General features: G+C 41.0%; 1 protein-coding gene across 1 annotated transcript in view; it reads left to right on the top strand.

Annotated features, from left to right (window-relative positions):
- The window catches only part of TBC1D8 (TBC1 domain family member 8), a 168,116-nt gene that overhangs the window by 56,365 nt on the left and 89,911 nt on the right, over positions 1 to 21,840 (top strand). The window contains exon 2 of the mRNA XM_007959479.2: positions 7,133 to 7,243. Within this exon, the coding sequence (XP_007957670.1) occupies positions 7,133 to 7,243 (111 nt within the window). The remainder of the gene's footprint in view (positions 1 to 7,132; positions 7,244 to 21,840) is intronic.

Genomic DNA, 21,840 nt, shown 5'->3' with positions numbered 1-21,840 from the left:
ACTATGTTTACTGGTCTTATAGAGAGTAGTGAAACCCCTGAGACTATATCCCCTAGTCACCCTTCAGGCCTGGAACTGAGCTCACTCCCGTGGCTTCTAGCCAAACAATAGACAGGCCTACAAGGTGAACTATTACACCAGGTAGGTACACTCCTTATAAGAATAGTTAACCATGAAAGATTAGAAGGGCAGCATTTGTACAGAGAGATGGCCCATAGGGCAAGAATGCATGTAGGAAAGAAGGACATAGGGAAAAGGTAACCACAGGGAGGAAGTGGGAAGAGAGCTGTTAACATTTTGGGGATTGCAATCAATGTCATGAAACAAAATGTGTATGAACTGTTGAATGGAAAATGAATTTGCTCTGTAAACTTTCACCCAAATCACAATTAGAAAAAAAAAAAGATTTAAATAAAGGTTGGTGTGAGAATTAAATGAGAAAAAGCATGCAATATGTGGAACTTCAGTATATATTTAAATAGCACTAGTTAGTATTGTCGGAAGGAAGGTTGGGCAATCCTACTTCCGTAGTGATACTGCCTTGGAAACCCAAGGAGGGGTCGCTATGGGTTGGGGCCGACTCGACGGCAAACAACAACAAGTTAGTATTGTGGGGAGCTCTGATAGCGTAGTGCCTAAAGCACTTGACTGCTAATCAGAAGGCTGGCGGTTCAAACCCACCAGCCACTCCTCGGAAGGAAGATGGGGCAATCTACTTCCGTAGTGAAACTGCCTCGGAAACCCAAGGAGGGGTCGCTATGAGTCGGGTCCGACTCAACAGCATGTAACAACAACAATTAGTATTGCCAGGAAGACAATGTGAGGGTGTCTTTGGCTTCTTTTATAAAGAACAGAATCTTTTATAAAAGGACAGAATGAGTCAGGCTGCCTGTTGTTCGGATCTGTGCATTAACATCTTGCCATATATTTCCTTTTTAAATGTCTATGTATGTATGTATTTTTTGTTTTGACTCATTTGAAATTTTCAGATGTCTTACCCCTGCCTTCTGATAAGTATGCTGGCTTCCTTTGCTGTGCTTACCTTTTTCATTCACCCATTCAACAAAATTTAAGTAGGTTGTTTTTCATTTCCTGAATTTTCATTTCTAATTTTTGTCTTTTCCTCTTCTCCAGAATCTATCTGAGAACTCTTACCACCCTTAGTCCCAGTTTTGCATCTTCTCTTTAATCTTGGTCCTAGTATTCTTCTGTTTCTTTTGTCTTTGTGCTTTGGCTTACCCCTTAGTTGAATGCCTCTTCCCCATCCTTGGGTTACTGCAGTGGGCAGTCTAAGGAGCCCTGGTGGCTCAAGTGATTAAGTGCTCAGCTAGCAATTTGAACCCAGCCAACGGCTCCATGGGAAAAAGACCTGTTGATCTACTTCCATGAAGATTACAGCCTAGGAGACCCTTTCGGGCAGCTATGCTTTCTCACAGGGGATCACTAGGAGTTGAATTCAACGTAAGGTATCCAACAGCCAATAGACAACCACAACATTCTATATCTGCACAAACTTCTCCTGGATGTTACTGCCTTTCCCTGACTACAAGTGGACAGACATTCCTGACTCTTATTTTCTACAATAAGCTTTGTTTCTTAAAACAGTTTTAGATTTACAGAAAAATTGGAATGATACTGTAGAAACCAAAAACTAAACTCACTGCCATTGAGTCGGTCCCGACTCATAGTGACCCCTCCCTGGGTTTCTGAGGCGGTATCTCTACAGAAGTAGATTACCTGATCTTCCTTCCGAGGAGTGGCTGGTGGGTTTGAACCACCAGCCTTCTGGTTAGCAGGCAAATACCTTAGGCACTACACCACTAGAGAACTCCCAATTCCTGTGTCCAGTTTTCTGCTATTATTGATATCTTAGGTAGTATACTACATTTGTTACAGTTAACAAACCAACATTTTTATTATTTTTTATTGTGATTTGGGTGAAAGTTTACAGAGCAAATTCACTTTCCATATAGAAGTTTACGTACACTTTGTCTCATTACATTGACTACAATTTCCCACAGTGCAACAGCTCCCCTCCCACTTCCTCCCCGTAGTTACCTCTTCCCTGTGTCCTTTCCTCCATGTGCTCCTGCCCTCTGAGCTGTCTCCCTGGACAGCCATTCTATTATCCCATGATTGTTCTCTCCATGGAGTGTATCTACCTAGTGTAAATGTTTAGCTCACATGCTTGTCTTTTGTTTGTCTGGAAGCCACAGGAGTGGATTCAGTTCCAGACCTGAAGGGCAGCTGGGGCTGTAGTCTCAGGGGTTCCACCAGGCTCTATCAGACCAGCAAACCTGGTCCTTTTTTTTTTCCCCAAATGATTTTGAGTTTTGTTCCATATTGTTCTGCCACTCTATCTAGGATCTCCTACATAGATCCCCCTCTGAGTGGTTGACAGTGGTAGCTGGGCACCATCTAGTTCTTCTGGTCTCATAGTCATATAGGTTGAGGATTGCATGGTATACCAGTCCCTTGGACTAATTGTTTCCATGAATCTTTGGTTTTCTTCATTCTTCTTTGCTCTGGATGAGGAGAGACCCATCATTGCATCTAGATGGCCGCTTGCAAGCTTTTAAGGTCCCAGTCACTACTCACCAGAGTAGGAGGTGGAGCAATGTTTTATGTAGTATGTTATGCCAGTTGAGCTTGATATCCCCTGCAACTGTGGTCCCAAGCCCACAGGTCCAACTACTAGCTCCCTCTGGGTAGGTGGCTGTGGCCAAGAAGTGACTACAATTTTGTCCCTTGCCAACTCTACTAGATACCTGGGAATTCTTACACACCGTACTAATATGCTTATAGAAACATTGTCTGCCAACCCTGTACATGGTCTTGAGCAACAAATCAATATTTTAAAAAATTAAGTTTATTTTGTTGTTGTTGAGAATATATGCAACAAAATATAAACCAGTTCAACAGTTTCTGCATGTATAGTTCAGTGACTTTGATTACATTCTTTGGATTATACAACCATTCTCACTCTTCTTCTCCAAGTTGTTCTTCCTCCATTAGCATAAATTCACTCCCCTTTAAGTTTCCTATCTAATCTTTCAAGTTGCTATTGTCAGTTCCATCCCATATAGATACATCTTAAAGGAGCACAATGCTCAGAGCATATCTTTTTTTTTTTTTACTGGTTAAGCTAAACTGTTGTTTGGTTTTAAGAAGACTTCAGGGGATATTTTTTTATTTAAGTTTTAAAGATTAATAAACCAATATTGATACCTTATTCCAGCAGGCAGAATAATGGCCAAACCTATGAATATGTTACGTTATGTAGCAAAGGGGAGTTAGGTTGCCAGTGGAATTAAGGTTGCTAATCAGCTGACTTGAAAGTAGGGAAATTAACTTGGATTATCTGGGTGAGCACATTTAATCACAAGAGTTCTTAAATTTTGAAGAGGGAATCTGCAGAGAGATCCTGAGAGATAGCAGCATGAGAAGGGGCCACAAGCCAAGGAAAGTAAGTGGCCTTTAGAAGCTAAAAAATCAAGGAAACAGGTTCTCCCTTAAATCCTCCAAAAAAGAATGTGGCACTATAGATGCCTTGATCTTAGCCCAGTGAGATCCATGTCAGAACTGTAAGATAATAAATTATAAGCCACTAAATTTCTGGTAATTTGTTATGGCAGCAATAGAAAATGAATACAATTATTTTACAATTAAGATATATTTTATTTAGGTATCTTTGGTCTTTTTTTTTTTCCATTCCAGAGCCCATCCAGGATACCACATTACATTTAGATGCCATTTTGACACTCATAGTTTTTCAGACTTTCCTTGTTTTTTGAGGAGCTTGACAGTGTTGGGGAATAGTAGTCAGGTAGTTTTTGTAGGCTGTTCCTCAGTGGGGTTTTGTCTGACGTTTTGCTCATGATTAGACTGGAATTTATGGATTTGGGGAAGAAGACTACAGAGGAAAAATGCCATTTTCATCACATCATATCAAGGGTACATGCTATCACTATTGGTTTATACTTTGCTCATCTGGCTGAGGTCATTTGTCAGGTCCCTCCACTGTGAAGTTATTCTCCTGTCCACCTGCTTCCTTTTTCTGAGAACTTCCTTACTTTCTGGCCCCATAAGGTGTTCCAGGCTATCTTGTATATTTCCTGGCCTAGTCCTCGAATTGGCTGTTTTGGCAACAACCCCTGGTTCCTTTTATTGGAGAGTGTTATTAGAAATCAAGATATGTGCGTTAGTTGTGCTTCTTGCTACCAGGTTGTTGTTACTTCTAGGCCCTCTTTACTGGTAGAGCAGTGGAATATATGTGTATGTACTAACTCGTGTATATGCACACATCCATAAACATTACTTCTACGTGTGTTGTTATTGTTAGGTGTTGTTGAGTTTGTTCTGACTCATAGCAACTGCAGTTCAACAGAATGAAACACAGTCCTTCACCATCCTCACAGTCATTGCTCTAATGACTGCAGATAGCTACTGTCCATCTGTCTCACTGCGGGTCTTCCCGTTTTTCACTGACCATCTACTTTTCCAAGTGTGATGTCCTTTTCCAAGGATTGTTCCCTGCTGATAATATGTCCAAAGTACATGAGAAGAAGTCTCACCATCCTCACTTCTAAGGAACATTCTGGCTGTACTTCTTCCAAGATACATTTGTTCATTCTTTTAGCAGCCCATGGTATATTCAGTATTCGTCATCAACACCATAATTCAAAAGCATTAACTTTTCTTTGGTTTTCCTTACTCATTGTCCAGCTTTCCCATGCATAGGAGTTGATTGAAAATATTATGGCTTGAGTCAGGTGCACTTTAGTCCTCAAAGTAACATCTTTGCTTTTTAACAATTAAAAAGGGCTTTTGCAGCATATTTGTCCAGTGCAGTATATTGTTTGATTTCTTGACTGCTGCTTCTATAGATGTTGATTGTGAATCCAAGTAAAATAAAATCCTTGGCAACTTCAGTCTTTTCTCCATTTATCATAATGTTGCTTATGGTCCAGATTTTTGTTTTCTTTATGTATGTGTAATCCATACTGAACACTGTAGTCTTTGATCTTCACCAGTAAGTGCTTCCTCACTTTCAGCAAGGAAGGTTGTGCCATCTGCATGTTGTTAAATGGGTTCCTCCAACCCTGATGCCATGTTCTTTTCATATAGTTCAGCTTCTCGAATATTTGCTCACCATACAGGTTGAATAAGTATGGTGAAAGCATTCGACCCTGATGCACTTCTTTCCTGATTTTAAACCACGTTCTGTTCGAATGACTGCCTCTTAGTCTGTGTACAGGTTCAGCAAGACACAATTAAGTGTTCTGAAATTCCCATTCTTCTCACTGTTACCCACAATTATGGATTTGTATTCGTAACCATCTGTATCTGTAGTAAATTAAACAGGAGTTCATACTGATATCTCTGACTTTAATCTATTACCATATGGATCATTCTTGCCTTTTCCCCTTGCAGTCTGTAGACTCCTACTCCAACAGTGAGAAATCTGGCTCTTAGCATCTGCCATGCATTTTCTTAATTGTTCAATTCCAGTATGCATGTTTATCAAGGTCAGAATTATTCATTTGTATCCCCATGGGAGTACAGTTTCTTTGTCCTTTCTTCCTAGAGATTCCACTAATTTCCATGGTTACTTAAGTACCTTCCCCCTTCTGCCCTCCCTTTCAGTGAGGACGTTTTGTGTATTTATAGTACAGTTAGCTTGTTTTATCATATTCTGCATTCAATGTTGAGATCCTCAAGCCTCCTAAATGGGTTTTTTTTTTCAATTTTTATTGTGATTTTGGTGAAAGTTTACCCTAAATGATTTTTTAAAAACTGGGTTTTGACAAATGCATGTGTCATCTATTCATAATTACAATATTATACAGAATAGTTTCACTACCCTAAAAATCCCCTATGCTTCACCTGTTTAACTCCCTTTCCCCTCCAGTTACCATTACAGTTGTTTGCCTTTTCTAGAATTCCATATATTTAGAATCGTACGGTATATAATTGTCTTAGTCTGGATTCTCTAGAGGAGCAAAACCAGTGAAGCATATAGTTAAATATATATAGGGAGATTTACTGCAAGGAAATGGCTCACACAACTGTGAGGTCTGGCAAGTCCCAAATCTGTGGGTCAGGTGGCAGACTGAAAGCTTCTGCTGATTCATGTCCTAAGAACTGACGGTCAGGTGACAAGGAGCATACAGGGCAGAGAGAGAGAGAGTGAGCTTTGGCGGAATATACATTTATATACTGGAGTCAGGCCACATCCCCAGGGAAACTCCCCTATCAGCTGGTCGGCTGCTCACATCAGATCACAAAATGAGAGGTGATTTACATAGTGTTTGCTAAGTTGACATATAACATTAACCATCACAGTGGTCTTTTCAGACAGACTTCTTTCACTTAGTAATACGTGTTCAAGATTCACCCATGTCTTTTTGTGTCTTTGTAGAGTCTTTCTCTTTTTTTAAATGGTGGTCAATTATATATATCACAAAAAATTTGCTGCTTCAACCAATCCTGTGTAGAATTCAGTGACATTAATTACATTCACCAATATTATTTTTTATTGCTGAATAATATTCCACTGAATAAATGTACCACAACTTGCTTATCCATTCACTTTTTGAAGGACATCTTGCTTGTTTCCAGCTTTTGGCAATTATAAATACAACTACTCACTTATTGACTATCTCTTTATCTCACATTTTTCATTTACAGCAGTAGTAAAAAATCTACTATCTGACTGTTTTGCTCATCAGTGATGTATTTCTGGCAGTAACAAACACCAAGCTGTGAGGTGACTTAAGTAAACTGTGATAGTTAAGATTGTGTGTCAGCTTGGCTGGGCCATGATTCTCAGTTGTTTGCCAGTTATGTAATGTCGAGTATCTGCATGTCTGTGAAGCTGAAGGTAACCACTTTTAAGAACTTTACATGCTTTTTTTCTTTTCTTTTTAACCAATTTTACAGTTAAGTAATGATGTAGTTGTCCTCCATTTTGTGATCTAATGTGGTCATCATCCGTTTTCACATAATGCCCAGTTTTGCCAAGGACCTGGTCTTTGGAACCTAACCATGTCGATAAGTGAGGAGTGAGAGTTAAGCTGTTAAACACATTCCCTGTGCTCACAGGTGCACTTTCTTCTCTTTTATCTTGAAGGTCGCCTGGTAGGTGCTCTGGATGCAGTGCTGGATTCCAATGCACGGGTTGCTCCATTTCGAATTCTGCTTCAAGTTCCTGGGTCCCAGGTTTATTCTCCCATAGCATGTGGTGAGTTACTGAATGGATCAGACGTTTACTGGGCCATAGCCACTGGTGAGTTTTGTTCTAGTTGAATATTCCAAACCCTAAGGTCTAAGCATGCTGAGTATCTGCATGTCCGTGAAGCTGAAGGTAACCACTTTTAAGAACTTTACATGCTTTTTTTTTCTTTTCTTTTCTTTTGTTTTTAACCATCAAAAGCACATGAAGGCTATAAGCTTGGGCAGTATAGATTGGGCATGTCAGGCTTCTGCGTGGTGTATTGTTCCAGGATGCCTATATATTCTGGAGTGTGAATCAAGGCATTTTCTTAATCTGGCCTCTGACATAACAAATGTGTTCTTGGCTGCATACACAACTCGCAGTGGTATGGCGTGGGCAAAGCTTGTGAACTGTGTCTGACTTTGGGCAGTCTTCAGCCCTTTGTTCCGTGTTTGGACTGAGAGAGTCATTGAATTGCAGAGCTCTAAGAGAACTTAAAGGAACTCTGGTGGCACAGTGAGTAAGTGCTCAGCTGCTAACTGAATGGGTGGCAGTTTGAACCCACCTAGATCCACAGAATAAAGATCTGGTGATCTGCTCCTGTGAAGGTTACAACCTAGAAAATCCTATGGGACAGATCTATTCTGTTCCATGGGATTGCTTTGAGTTGAAAGTCAACTTGATGGCACTTAACCATCACAACAAGGGAACTTAGAAATCACCCAGTCATCTTCTCCATCTGAGGTTTTGATTCCCCCTCCAGAGCACTGCCTGGTGCTCTTCCCAACCAAACACCTTCGGACCAGGAATTATGCCATAAGGAGAAGCCCCTTCTATTAAAGCCAAAAACCAAAATGTATGTTTTTAATTAATTATACAAGTAATAAATGCTCACTCACCTTCTAGGAATTAAGAAAGGTAAGAAAGAGAAAGAAAAATAATGTATAAACCTATATCCAGTGATTAACTCTCCTGGCTATATCAATATGTCTATCCCCATAAATTAAAAAAACCCCACCAAACTTACTGCCGTCAAGTAGGTTCTGACTCATAGCAACCCCCATTGAGTTTTCAAGGCTGTAAATCTTTTTGGAAGCAGACTGCCTCATCTTTCTTCTGTGGAGCAGCTGGTGGGTTTGAACCACTGACCTTTTGTGTTAACAGCCAAATGCCTTAACCACTATACCACCAGAGCTCCTTTATACATGCATATATATACATATACATAAAAACCCACTGCCATCAAGTCGATTCCGACTCATAGCGACCTATGGTTTTCAAGGTGGCAAATCCTTATGGAAGTAGATTGCCTCTTCTTCCTTCTGTGGAGCAGTTGGAAGGTTTGAACCACCAACCTTCTGGTTAGCAGTCAAATGCCTTAGGGACGGTAGTTTCCTTTTTTTCTCTTAATCTTTTTATTAGCTACTGTTCTAGTTACCTAGTGCTGCTCTGACAAGAAATATACCACAAATGGGAATTTACTCTTACAATTTGGAGGCTTTAAGTCCAAGTTCAAAGTGCCAGGCTCTAGGGGCTGGGTGAAAACCCTTCATACTTGGGGTCCAGCTTTGCCTCCTGCTCCCAGGCCACTGGAGCTAGAGGCATTTTTTCACTCTGACAGCTGCTGGCTGCTGAGGCTGAGAAGTCCCAAGGTTGACAAGTAAAAAGGCACAGTCCCGATGTTACCAAACCATATGGCAGGCTATTAACTGAAGTCCATTGTAAGTCCTAAGGTCGGCAGAGCATAGCAGTCTGCTGAGCAATGACACGGCTACATGCAGGCTCCAAGCGTGCCAAAGGCTAGAGACCATTCCTAAGGCTTCTCCTTATATACAGGAAGCAGACCACATCCCAAAGACAGCTACTCAGCTGCTTGTGATTGGAGCTGATTGCCAGTTTCATCATGGGGAATAACTACCACCAGCTGCCCAGCCACATTGACACACAAACATAACTACCACAGCTACCATAAACATTCAACATTACTTCATGTTCTCTAATAACATTGGATAACTTTTTTCCTGGAAAAATATAGAAAAGTAAAAAGAGGAAAATACCCATATCCAACCATCCACTAGTAAAAACTGTGAATGTGTTGTCATGTTTGTGGTCTAGTCTATTTTCTTTTTTAATTAAGATAAAACATTCTGAGTTTGTGTGAAATACTAAAAGTGATACGTGCTCAGTGTAAAGAAATCAAGTAACACAGAAAAATACAAAGAAGAAAATATCTGTCGCCCCAAATTCTAGCCACCCAAAGTCACCGCCATTCACCTTAAGTGAACATCATAACAACCAAGTTTCTAAGGCATTTAGACAGGTACATGGATAGTTAGGAAAATGGATAGAAGGGCTTATATAAAAATGAGACTTGTCTGCAATGCTGTGTTATGATAATGGTATTAAGTTTAAAGTTTCAATAGAAAAAAATAAACTGAAGTGAAACCAAAGAAATGTTAAACTTAAAATAAATGTTTCTTTAACATGAGAGATTATTTTCTAAAACGTTCATCTAAGGTTAAGGGAAGAGAATTTTGAAAACATTACAAAGCTAGAATTTTGGCTTTTTAAAAACAGTGTTTTGATTCTGATAGTGTCCCCTGAGTCCCCACCCTCATGAACAAGGTTGCTAGCATTCTTACTCTTCCCATTGCCTCCTCATCTCCACTAACATTTATTTAAAAATGAATTTTATATTGTAATTCCCATTCAGTTCTGTCACCATACTTTCCAGTAGCTCAATATATTCTCTATTTAAATAGATTTAATGCTTCTATTCAGGTATGGCTTTCCCCATGCCTTAATTAGCTGGGTTTCCTGAAGTTGTTTTGCCACTCCTCCAGAATGTCTCATGAGTGTTGTAGTCTCTGAAAATTTTCATCTGTGCAACTGCTTGGTCCTTGCTTTTGGATTTGAGTGACAGACACCTTGGCTGATGTTAAAGATTGAATTGTGTCCCCTAAAAATACATGTTGTAAATCTCCACTTCTGTACCTGTGGTTATAAGCCCATTTGGGGATGGATTTTCTTTGCCATTTTGATTAGGTAGTATTAGTGTAGGGTGTGTCTTACGTAAATCTCTTTTGAGCTATAAAAGAGTAGGTTAAGCGAGGAAGCAAGCAAGCAGAGATGAGGGAAGATAGAGCCCAAGCTGAGGAATAGAAGCTGAGCAGAGACAAGGACCTTTGCCCAGAGCAGACAGAGAGAGGCTTCCCCTGGAGCGGGTGCCCTGAATTCAGACTTCTATCTGCCTAAACCATGAGAAAATAAATTTGTTTGTTCAAGCCACCCACTTGTGGTATTTTTGTTACAGCAGCACTGGAGAACTAGGACAATTGGGTATGATAGTCTTAGGCCACACTAGAGCTTGGCCATTGTTCCAGGGTTGGATGTGACAGTGGGAGCAGTCTCAAGCTAGTCTGATTAGTTTTTCCACCATTGTGGAAGATTTATTTTATTTCTGCCTGTAACACACTGACATTTAGTAACTTGATTATTCTAATCTGCCTTGCATGCACTGTGGTAAATTTTTCTAGAACATGATACGCTCTTTCCATCTGTAGATTGATTTCTTTAATCATGTCAGGAAACTTTCTCATATATCATTCTGTGAATGGATTATATTTTACAATGCATTTTGCATTCCTTTTGTTTGATTTGCCACTTCAAAGACCCTTTATATTGGATTGTTTTGATCTGCTTTTCATTTCTGTTTTTCTTGAACTTTTTAGCGTCTATTGTCTTCATGGTGTTCACAACCTATAAGTCAGTGATTCCATTTTAAGCAGGATATTCTGTACCTTGTTGCTTTTAATTTATTTTATTAATTCTGTTGTCATGTTGTTTTGATCTGCAGTTCATTTTTTCCAGTTTCCCTTTTTCGTCTTGCTCTTTCATCATCTCATCTTTGAGCCGTTGTTTTATTGAATTCATGTTCTTACTACATTGTTTTGGAGCATGAAGCATTTGTGAGAATTCCACCCCCCTTTCAGTTCTACTTTTCCTAGGATGGAATCTTTGTCTTTTAAACTTTGTTCTTGCTTGGTTGTTGCTGTGTCATTTCTCCTTATCTTGTTCATGTTCAGCATCAATATCTAAAATATCCTATTTGCACTAATTTAGGGAGTGTGACTTTTGACTTTATCCTCATCTTTTAAAAAAAAATTATTTTCTTTTGTTGAGAATATACACAACAAAACATATACCACTTCAAAAGTTTCTATGTACTCAATTCAGTGAAATTGATTCCTTTCTTTGAGATGTGCAACCATTCTCATCCTTTTTTGAGTTATTCTTTCCCCATTAACATATAGGAGCTCTGGTAGCATAGTCCCTAAGGCATTTGACTGCTAACCGGAAGGCTGGTGGTTCAAACCCACCAGCCGTTCCTCGGAAGGAAGTTTCCTTAATTTCCTGTTTAATCTTTTGAGTTGCTGTTGTCATTTTGATCCATATAGAAAGACCTTTAAAAAGCACAGTGCTCAGGGATGTTGTTTACTAGTTAAGCTAAACTACTGTTTGGCTTTAAGATGACTTCAGGGAATATTTTTAGTTTAAAATTTAAAGATTTTAAATTTTAAAATCTTTATGGCTCCAGAAAGTCTAGAAAATTTGAAACTCTGTTCTGCATTTTGCTTATTTTGATCAGGAATCGTCTAGGATCTTTGATCAAAAAGGTCAGTAATGGTAGCTGGATACCATCCAGTTCTTCTGGTCTTTATCCCCATCTTATCTAAGAACAGTTCATTTTGGTGGTATAGTGCTTAAGGCATTTGACTGTTAAGCAGAAGTTTGGCAGTTCAAACCCACCAGCCACTTCACAGAAGGAAGACCTAGCAATCTGCTTCCATAAAGATTTTACCACCTTGAAAACCCAAGTGGGATTGCTGTGAGTCAGAATTGACTCGTTGGCGGTGAGTTTTTTTGTTTTCTTTTTCACCTATAGTGTGAAGGCTGAGTATTTTTCACTTAGTCCATTTTCTGTTGCCTGGGGAAAATGGCTCCAGTAGGGGGGTGATGCTTGAGACTACCAGGAGCTGTATTATTGCTTGGAATTCCAGACTTCTTTTCTTTCTCTTTTGAGATTTTCTTAAGTATTGTTTCAGGTTTTACTCACTTTACTTGGGGAAAGGGGTGATGGGTTCTTTTCCCAAAAGGGAATCCCTTGGGCTTCAGATCATGTCTTGTGGGGTAAAGAACCTAGTTTGACCTCAAGTAAGGTGGCTTTACTGGTATGCCATTTGATCTGCAGCCAATACAACTATGAGACCAGAAGAACTAGATGGTGCCCAGCTACCACTGCCATCCACTTGGAAGGGGATCTGTGTAGGAGATCCTTGATAGAGAGGGAGAACAATGTGGAACAAAACTCAAAATCATTTGGAGGAAAAAAAGGGGAGAACCAGGTATGCTGGTCAGATAGAGCCTGGTGGAACCACTGAGACTATGGCCCCTAACTGCCTTTCTGGTCTGGAACTGAACCCACACCTGTGGTTTCCAGCCAAACAAAAGACAGGCATATGAGTTGAACATTTACCTGAGGTAGATACATTCCTTGGAGAGAACAATAATGGGAGAAAGAAGGGCTGCTTATGAACAGGGAAACAGCTCAGGGGGCAGGAGTCCATGGAGGGATGGACACTGGGAAGAGGTAACTGTGGGGAGGAGGTGGGAGGGGAGCTGTTGCATTGTGGTAAACTGGGGTCAATGGCATGAGACAAAGTGTATGTAAACTGCTATATGGAAAGTGAATTTTCTCTGTAAATCTTCACCCAAATCACAATAATAATAATAATAATAATAAGTAAGGTGGCTTTTGTCATTGGTTTTTAATAACTGGAGTTCCTTGGTCTGGAATGTCCATCCCACTCTTGAGGAGTTATGCTGGCGAGTGGGAACCTACTTGGGACTTACTTAGGAGGCCATATCAACTAGCCTTTTAAAAAAAATCAAACTCACTGCCATTGAGTTGATTCCAACTCGTAGTGACCCTTTTTCGGGTTTCTAAGGCAGTAAATCTTTGTGGAAGTAGATTCCTTCCATGGAGTGGCTGGTGCGTTTGAACTGCCAATCTTCTGGTTAACAGTCAAATGCCTTAGGCACTATGCCACCAGAACTCTTTTCAAGTAGCCTTTGTTGTTGTTGTTATGTGTTGTCAAGTCAGCCCTGACTCATAGCGACCACTCCTTGGGTTTCCGAGGTGGTATCACTATGGAAGTAGATTGCCCAGCCTTCCTTCCAAGGAGTGGTTGGTGAGTTTGAACTGCCAGCCTTCTAGTTAGCAGTCAAGTGCCTTAGGCACTATGCTACCAGAGCTCCTTCAACTAGACTTAGGAGGCATGATTTAGCCTATTATGCAGGACTGGCTGATGAAAGCCCTGAACACTAAGGTTCAGAGGGCTTCCTGGTTGATGAGAACATATACTCTTGGGAGGATGATACGTCCCTTGAAGAGATATGGAAGCTTTATGTTGGGACCCTTCCCAGAACTTGCCTTAAGCAGTCTCTTCGTTTGTATATTCTACTTGGTTGTAATAAATCTGTAGTCATAAGGATGGTATGCTCTTCCTCTGAATTTTGTGTGTTGTTCCAGTGAATTATCAAACACAAAGGGTCCATAGGAGCCAGCAGGTCAGACAGAAAGTAAAGATGTCATGTAGACTTCTGAGCTTGCAGCTGGCAACTTGAAGAAGTAGTGGGAAATTAGCCTTGGGTTTGTGATCAGCAGGTCAGAAGGTTGGGTTGTCATGTGGACTACCCAAACTTAAGGCTGGCATCTGTCTGTCTGGCCATTTAGCAGATGATGGATGTACCCAGGTCTGCATGGTTATTACAGTCAGAGACAGAGAGTCATGTGGATAGCTGGTGATGAGGATGAAGAAGTAAGAGTGTGAGGACTGGATTCTTGCTACTGCTCACATCCTCTAGCCTTCTTATCATCTATTCAACAGTTGCCAAATGTTAATTGAATACCTGTTTTGTTTTAGGCTATCTTCTGAATATTGGGGACACAGTGGTAAACAGGATTCATGAAATCCCTGCTCTCGTGGAACTTACATTCTAGTCAATGAGACAGACCATAGACAAGTAAGCATAAGTGATTTCAGCCAGTGGTAAGAGATTTGAAGCCCTATATACTAGGTAAAGGAGCTCTGGTAGCATAGTGCCTAAGGCACTTGACTGCCAACCAGAAGGCTGGCAGTTCAAACCCACCAGCCACTCCTTGGAAGGAAGATGGGGCAATCTACTTCCGTAGTGATACTGCCTTGGAAAAACCCAGGGATGGGTTGCTATGAGTCAGGTCCAACTCTATGGCACATAACAACAACAGCAACAACAATACTAGGTAAAGGAAAGAAGAGTTAAGTGTAGTGAGAGGAAAGAAGGTTAAGTTAGATAAGGTGGTCAGCAAGGGGCGCTCTGAGAAGTTGACATTTTGAGCAGAGACCTAATGAAATGATGGACTGGATGATGCAGAGGACCAGCAAGAGGAAAGCCCCAAGGTGGGAAAGAGGTGATGCATTTGAGAAATAGTTCGATGTTGGTAGGTTATGGAATAGTCAGACCGATGTGGCCCATGCAGAGTGGGGAAGGGAAGGCTGTATTTCAGAGAGGCAGCAATATCCAAAGTATGTAGGGCTTTGGAGGCTGTGGTAAGGGATGTCCATTGGTGAGTTGGAGCAGGGTGTGACAGCTCTGGTTGCTGCTGTGGGACAAGAGTGGGCTCAGGGAGGAGACCATGGTTCTGGCAGATGATAGTGAGGCTTGGATTTGGGTGGGGGTGGTGGCGGGGGTGAAGGGTAGTCAGGTCGGTTTATAATTTGGAGATGGAGCAAAAGAACTAGTGTGCTGCTGAACTAAATGAGGGATGTGAGAGAGTGGGCTCATTGACACTCCCTCCAATTTTCTCCAGGCCCACTCTTCCCCAGTCAGAAGAATTGGTGTCGCTCTAGATTTGGGGCTTTTAATGGAAATATTTGGAAATATTTGGTTTCTAGGCAGTGAGCTGGGTGGGGAGTTAGAACACACCTCTACTTTGTTCCTTTTCCTGAATCCATGGCCTCCCCAAAGGTCTACATAGCTAGTTGGGCTCTGTGGAACACTTTGAAAGTACAGCAATACAATGTAGTTCTTAATGGCTACACAGTATTCAAGCACAGGATTCCAGGGCAGTGGTGGTTCAGTGGTAGAATTCTTGCCTTCCATGGGGGGGCTCTGGGTTCAATTCCTGGTCAGTGCACCTCACGCACAGCTGCCACCTATCGTCAGTGGAGGCTTGCATGTCACTATGATGCTAACCATGTTTTAATGGAGCTTCCAGACTAAGAAGGAAGGAGTAGTACTTTACTTCCAAAAATTAGCTAGTGAAAACCCCACGGATCCCAACAGTCTAATTCCACTGTGCATGTGGTCACCATGACTCATAGCAACTCCCATTGGGTCTCTGAGGTGGTAAATCTTTGTGGAAGTAGATTGCCCAGTCTTGCTTCTGCCAAGTGGCTGGTAGGTTTGCACCCCCAACCTTCTGGTTAGCAGTCAGATGTCTAGGCACTGTGCTACCAGAGCTCCATGAGTTGGAGGCTAAAAACAATACATGGCATTCAGTCCTATGGGTGTAGCTCAATTAATAATAAATCCTTTATTAGATACTTAAAATTGATTGTGAATTTTCAGTAGTTTAAAAACTTAACAAAACATCCTAGCCCTTAACATTTTCAGTGTACTTCTCAGTCTCCAAAGTCCATTTGTTTGAAATTTTAGGTTCCTGCTATGTCCAGACACATGTGGAGATTCCACAGTAAGTGTGTGAGCAGCAGCCTCCGTGCACTGGGAGTGGGGAGTCCAGGGAAGTAGAGAGTGCAGACAGAAAACTGGAAATGACAGTTGTAGGTGTAACCTGAGCCAAGAAAGCAAGAGAGGACAGAATTTTTCAAGAGCATATAATAAAGAAGTGGAATTGTAAGATTAGAAGGATGCAGGTTTATAATGCCTTTGTCTTATGTACTGACAAATTGCCCACCATAAAGATAGCACCAGTTTATACTAGCTCCCTACCCTCAGCAAGTGGTAGAGTCCTTGGGCAGGTTTAATTCCTAGACTCTTCTTTCTGTTGAGCCAAAGTTGCCCTTCCTTTAGTTTCCGCTTGGATACATTGTTGACTTGAACTCAACTCAGGTCAGGTCCACATATACTTGATTTTCTTCTGTCATCTTGCCCCTGGAAACCAATCTAAACCAAACCCTGTGCTACTGAGTCAATTCTGATTCATAGTGACCCTATAGGACAGAGTAGAACTGCACCATAGAGTTTCTAATGTTGCCAGTCTTTGCAGACTGCCACATCTTTCTCCCATGGAGTAGCTGAAGTTCTAACTGCTAACTTTTTGGTTAGCAGCTGAGCACTTTGAGCCACTGTGCTACCAGGGCTCCTTTACCCCCAGAGTAAGAAGTGTTCTCTTCAGTGCAGCTTATCTTGGGCTAAAGAAAACAGAGAGTGGTGAGGATATTTCTGTCTCGAGCCTGTGCTATTGATTTATACTTAGTTGTCTTCTGGGAGTTCTCTGGCATCTTGGCACTGTGTTATTGACTCACCCATATTTAATATTTTATTATGTCTTGAGCATTGAGAAATGGTCTCTGCCCAGAGTTTCAAGCCTCAGATAAAGCACAAACAAGAACTGTAGGAAGGGACTGGGCGGTCCCAGGACATGGGTAGGAACAGGAAGAGTAAGTAGCCTGGAAGAATGATTTATATTTTCTCTTGCTTTTGGCTGCTCGCACGACAGTATGGTGAGACATGGCAGAGCCTTTGAGAATAAGTGTTTTATGTATTTATATTCTTAAAGATGTGGAAGAGATCGGTAGATAATTTTAGAAGTGCTAAATAGGACAGTTGGCAAAAGAGATTTGTAGAAGACTATAGTTGATAGGAGATAAGTTGATTTTTTTTTTTTAACTTACATTCTTAAAAAGATTTTGTAAACATTGGTGGCTTCAAGGGATAAAAAGATACATGGTGAGAGAGGTCTTCTGAGTCATTTGGAAGGAGGTGCACATTCGAGTTGGAGCTCAGATGCCCCTCCTTCCCTGACCACCCTGTTATCTGCCTCCTCTATCCCTACTCTGTCCCCAATAGCACTTACCACTACTGTTGCTTTCCTTGTTTTTTACCCACCTTTCTAATTAAAGTAAATGCTCGTAAGAGTATTGCTCACTCCTGGTGCTCCAGTGCCTAGGACAGGGCCTGACGTGGAGTAAGTGCTCAATAAGTAGTTGATGAATGAAAGCAAGGTGAAGTATAGATAAGAAGGTAACACTGGGCTGAGCAGTTAAACTCCACCACTTAAGGAGGGAGACAGTAGTGTAAATAATTATAAATCAGACCAGACTTCTTGGGCTCTTTGTGATAAACCAGGGTATGGTGTGTGCCTGGGTCCAGAGCTCTGTCATGAGTCTCTGTGACCATTGTCCAGTAGCAGAACTTGTAAAACAGGAGTCTTGTTTCTTTCTGAAATCAGATACATAATGATTGGCAGATGAGTAGAAACAAGGTCATGGTGTGTGAAACCAGGAGAGCAGGACCTTAGGAGTATCTAATCCCTAGTCATGGTCAGGAGATGGAAAAAGGAAAGAGAAGATGGGTGAGATTGTGAGAGTTTAGAGAGCCCGGGCTGCACCCTGAGGGATGGACTGGGTCACCCACCTTGTGCTAAATTGATGCCTAAGCTGTTAAGAACTGTTTGGGGTCCTAGAGGAGCAAGGGGATTTTTGGTAGCTGCTGCTTTGTGTCTGGTGGTGTGGGTTCGTCGTGGCTCTGTGCTGTAGTTTGCAAGTCTAGGCTGTGTCCAGGCTGTGAGGTATCGATTTATCTACTTCATGTTCTGTTGATAGATGATTCTCAATGCTGTCACTGTGTTATTGGTGCACATATTTTATACTTACCATGACCCTGAACATTGAGCGAGCTGTCTTTGCCCAGTTTTCAGGAAAGCAGAAGAAATACAGGCAGGAACTACAGGACTTGGAATGATCTGCACAGACCATTCTAGGAATTAATTGCACAATGATTTGACTCTTTAAATGTAGAGTAATTGCAACGTGGGAGTGGACTGTGCTATATTACCTGATTGCTACGTGTAGAGGAAACCAGGATGGATGTCTTGCAGAGAACATGCCTGAGGTTGTAGAAGTTTTATGAAAAACTTTCCGACCCTTTTTATGGATGGCCTTTTAATAACACTCTCATCTTGGCAGATTTGAGTTTAGGCCTCAGAGTGCCTGAGTAGTTTGGTGGCTCTATTTATAGCAGTGTAATCACTAATGGGGTCTGCTCTGTGGTCTTGAGTGAGGTAGGGAGGGAGGGCAAGAAAAAAGGAAGGAGCAGATCATAGGGGTTTGGTGTTTTTGTTTTTTTTTTAGGATCAGATACTGTCTTTAAAATTTTTTTTTGATGTTTTGCTTATTAAGCAGTTTCTGCATTAATTTCTATTTAAAAAACATTACATTAAAATCATATTTATCTTGATTATTGAGTTTTGCCCTTTTCATGTATAATTCAGTGGCATTGATTACATTCATTGTGTTGTGTAGCCATCATCACCATTTTCATATTTTGCCATCACCCTTAACAGAAGCTCAGTGCCCCCTAAGCAAAGATTCCTTCAGTGCGGGCATTTTTCAGCAGAGTAAGGGGAGCATGCCTACCTGGATGGGTAGGAAAATATCTAAATTTTGGGAGGGAATATGTGTGTAGATTAAAGAATCTTAGTTAATATTTTAGATTTGGAAAATGAAGCAACATCATTTGAAATTTCAAAGAACAGTAAAGGAATTTGTGATGTTTTAGCTAATCAGAATATGACCTTTTTTTTAAAAAAAAAAATTTATTGTGAAAGTTTACAGAGCAGATTCATTTTCCATACAGCAGTTCATACACATTTTGTTTTATGACATTGACTGCAATTTGCCACAGTGTAACACCTCTCCTCCTACTTCCTCCCCATAGTTACTTCTTCCCTGTGTCCTTCTCTCCATGCACACACCTCCTCAGCTGTCTTCCTGTACAAACACTGCCCTTCTGTTCTCCCATGCTTGATCTCTCCAAGGATTGTATCTACCTGATGTAAATATTCACCTCATATGCCTGTTTATTGTTTGGCTGGAAGCCACAGGAGTGACTTCGATTCCAGACCTGAAGGGTAACTAGAGGCCATAGTCTCAGGGGTCTCACCAAGCTATATCAGACCAGCAAATCTGTGACCTATGTTTTTAAAAATTAAGCATCATAAGAGTTATGCTTTCCAGTTTAAAAAATACTTTCCTTTCCCATACTTTCCTCATTTGATCCTCTCAACAGTGCATTGTTATTGTTGTTGTATGCCATTCATTGGGTTGATGCCAACTCTCAGCGATCCTAGATGACAGGGTATGACTACCCCATAGCATTTCTTAGGGTGTAATATTTATAGGATCTTTTCTTTCCTGGAGCTGCTGAGTGGGTTCGACCTGTAGATCTTGTAGTTAGAAGCCATCCATTTAATCATTGTACCATCAGGGCTCCTTTTTTTTTTTTTTTTAATTGTGATTTGGGTGAAAGTTTACAGAGCAAATTCACTTTCCATACAGCAACTCACATACACTTCATCTCATGACATTGACTACAATTTAACACAATGCAACAGCTCCCCTCTTACTCCCCCCCCCATAGTCACCTCTTCCCTGTGTCCTTCCCTCCATGTACTCCTGCTCCCCCGAGCTGTCTCCCTGTGCATACACAGCCCTTCTATTCTCCCATGATTGTTCTCTCCAAGGAGTGTATCTACCTAGTGTAAATGTTCACCTCATATGCCTGTCTTTTGTTTGGCTGGAAGCCACAGGAGTGTGTTCAGTTCCAGACCTGAAGGGCAGCTGGGGGCCATAATCTCAGTAGTTTCATCAGGCTCTATTAGACCAGCAAACCTGGTCCACCAGGGCTCCTTCACCAATGCGTTAGTAGGTGTAATTATCTAACTTTGGAGAGGGAGGAAGCAAAGAGCAGGGGAATTAGCACAGTGCCAAAGCCACATCAGGGTCAGGAGTGCAGTGCTCACTCAGGCACAGTCTGAGCAGGGTGTTCTCTCTGATGTGCCTTCTCTGATCCCTGCCCTTGGATATGTCCGGGATTTGTTTCTTGTATTCTGCATCACTGTGTGCTCTGTCTGTATCACTGTTTTTAGTAAGGGAGGAAGTGTTCCAGGGTTGGTCAGATTAGCATCTTCATGAACTTTGTGCCAGGGTCACAAAGGAAGTGCCAGCCAGATCTTTCTTTAAGAACAGACTCACTGTGCACTTCAAGGAAAGTCTGGGAGGCAACACTGAAGGAGAGGAAGATTAGAGCTTTTTCTAGGTCAGCAGTCTAAGGACATACAGTGTGAATTATCACACTTGTGTTTGGTTGCTTGGGATTTTCCATGTGGAGTTTATACTCAGAAATAGTGGAGGGAAACGTTTCTTTTCTACTGTGGAGTTACTTTCACCAGGCTCTTAATATTTTAAATAAAATTTTATTTATGTGCAAATAGTTAAACTCACTGAAGGTCTTCTTCCACTAGGAGTGTTGCTTATAGTTGTTTAGAAAGTGGGCAAATGCTGAGTCTAACTTTTAGACCTAGTAAATGTTGTGATCAGAAGTGATACAGGTATCCCCTGCTATCTGAAAGTGGAGTGTTCATACAAAACCTTTCATAAGCTGAAACAGCATAAAGCAAAGAAGCCATTACCATTAATTTATATGGGGACCATTTTTGAACATTCCTAGACCCCAAAAATGCCTACCAAATAACACAGAAAACCTACAATAACACTAACATGTAGTACTGACAGACACAGTTCAGAGCTATCGCAGCTTGATGCTAGATGCTGAGCGTTGTTTTCAGGAAGGAGCTTGGCAACCCCACTCTTGCTGTTTCATGTACACACTGCCTCTTTAATGGCTCCCTGCAAAACAAATGCTGAACGAGAGCCTCACTTTGCCCCTTTTTTTGTAAAAATGAACGCCCTCTTCAGATTTCTTTCAGTTAATGAAAACAGACACTAATGTAGGTCTTTCAAAAAAGCAAAGTGGCATAAAGCGAAGTTTCAAAAAGCAGGGAATACTTGTATTTAAAAACATATTTATTTATTTTTAAACCTTAAATCAAACTTTTCTCTATTATTTTACGTGTTGTCTAACTTCTGCATGGAGTATAACATGTTTAAGAAAAGAAATCCTCAGGAAGAAATTTAGCAAACATCTTCTTTCATGCCTTTTATTTTAGAAGATGAAATTGACTGAGGCATATGGATTTCAAAATAGGATGATTTTGGCTAATGACCTTTTATTAAATGATCCCTTAAAGAATAAAGAAGAAGCACTCTGTCTCCCTGTGGTGTCCAGGTGTGCTCTTTCTTTCTGACAGTTTCTGTGAGTCTGGTACTGGCAAGATGTGTTCTGACACTCAGGTTGTACTAGTTTCTGTGTTCAACGCTTTAGACTTCCCAGAGGAGTCATTTCAGGGCTTGCTGGCTTTTTGTTTGTTTTGGCTTCTGTGGAGTACACTAAACCAAAACTGTTACTGTTGAGTCAATTCTGACTCATTGCAACCCCAT

The sequence above is a fragment of the Orycteropus afer genome, unplaced genomic scaffold (genome assembly GCF_000298275.1).
Source record: "Orycteropus afer afer isolate SDZICR_OR568_19922 unplaced genomic scaffold, OryAfe1.0 scaffold00017, whole genome shotgun sequence".
NCBI lineage: Eukaryota > Metazoa > Chordata > Mammalia > Tubulidentata > Orycteropodidae > Orycteropus > Orycteropus afer.
The sequence above is the reverse complement of the archived record's forward strand: the minus strand, read 5'-3'. Positions and strand labels throughout refer to the sequence as shown.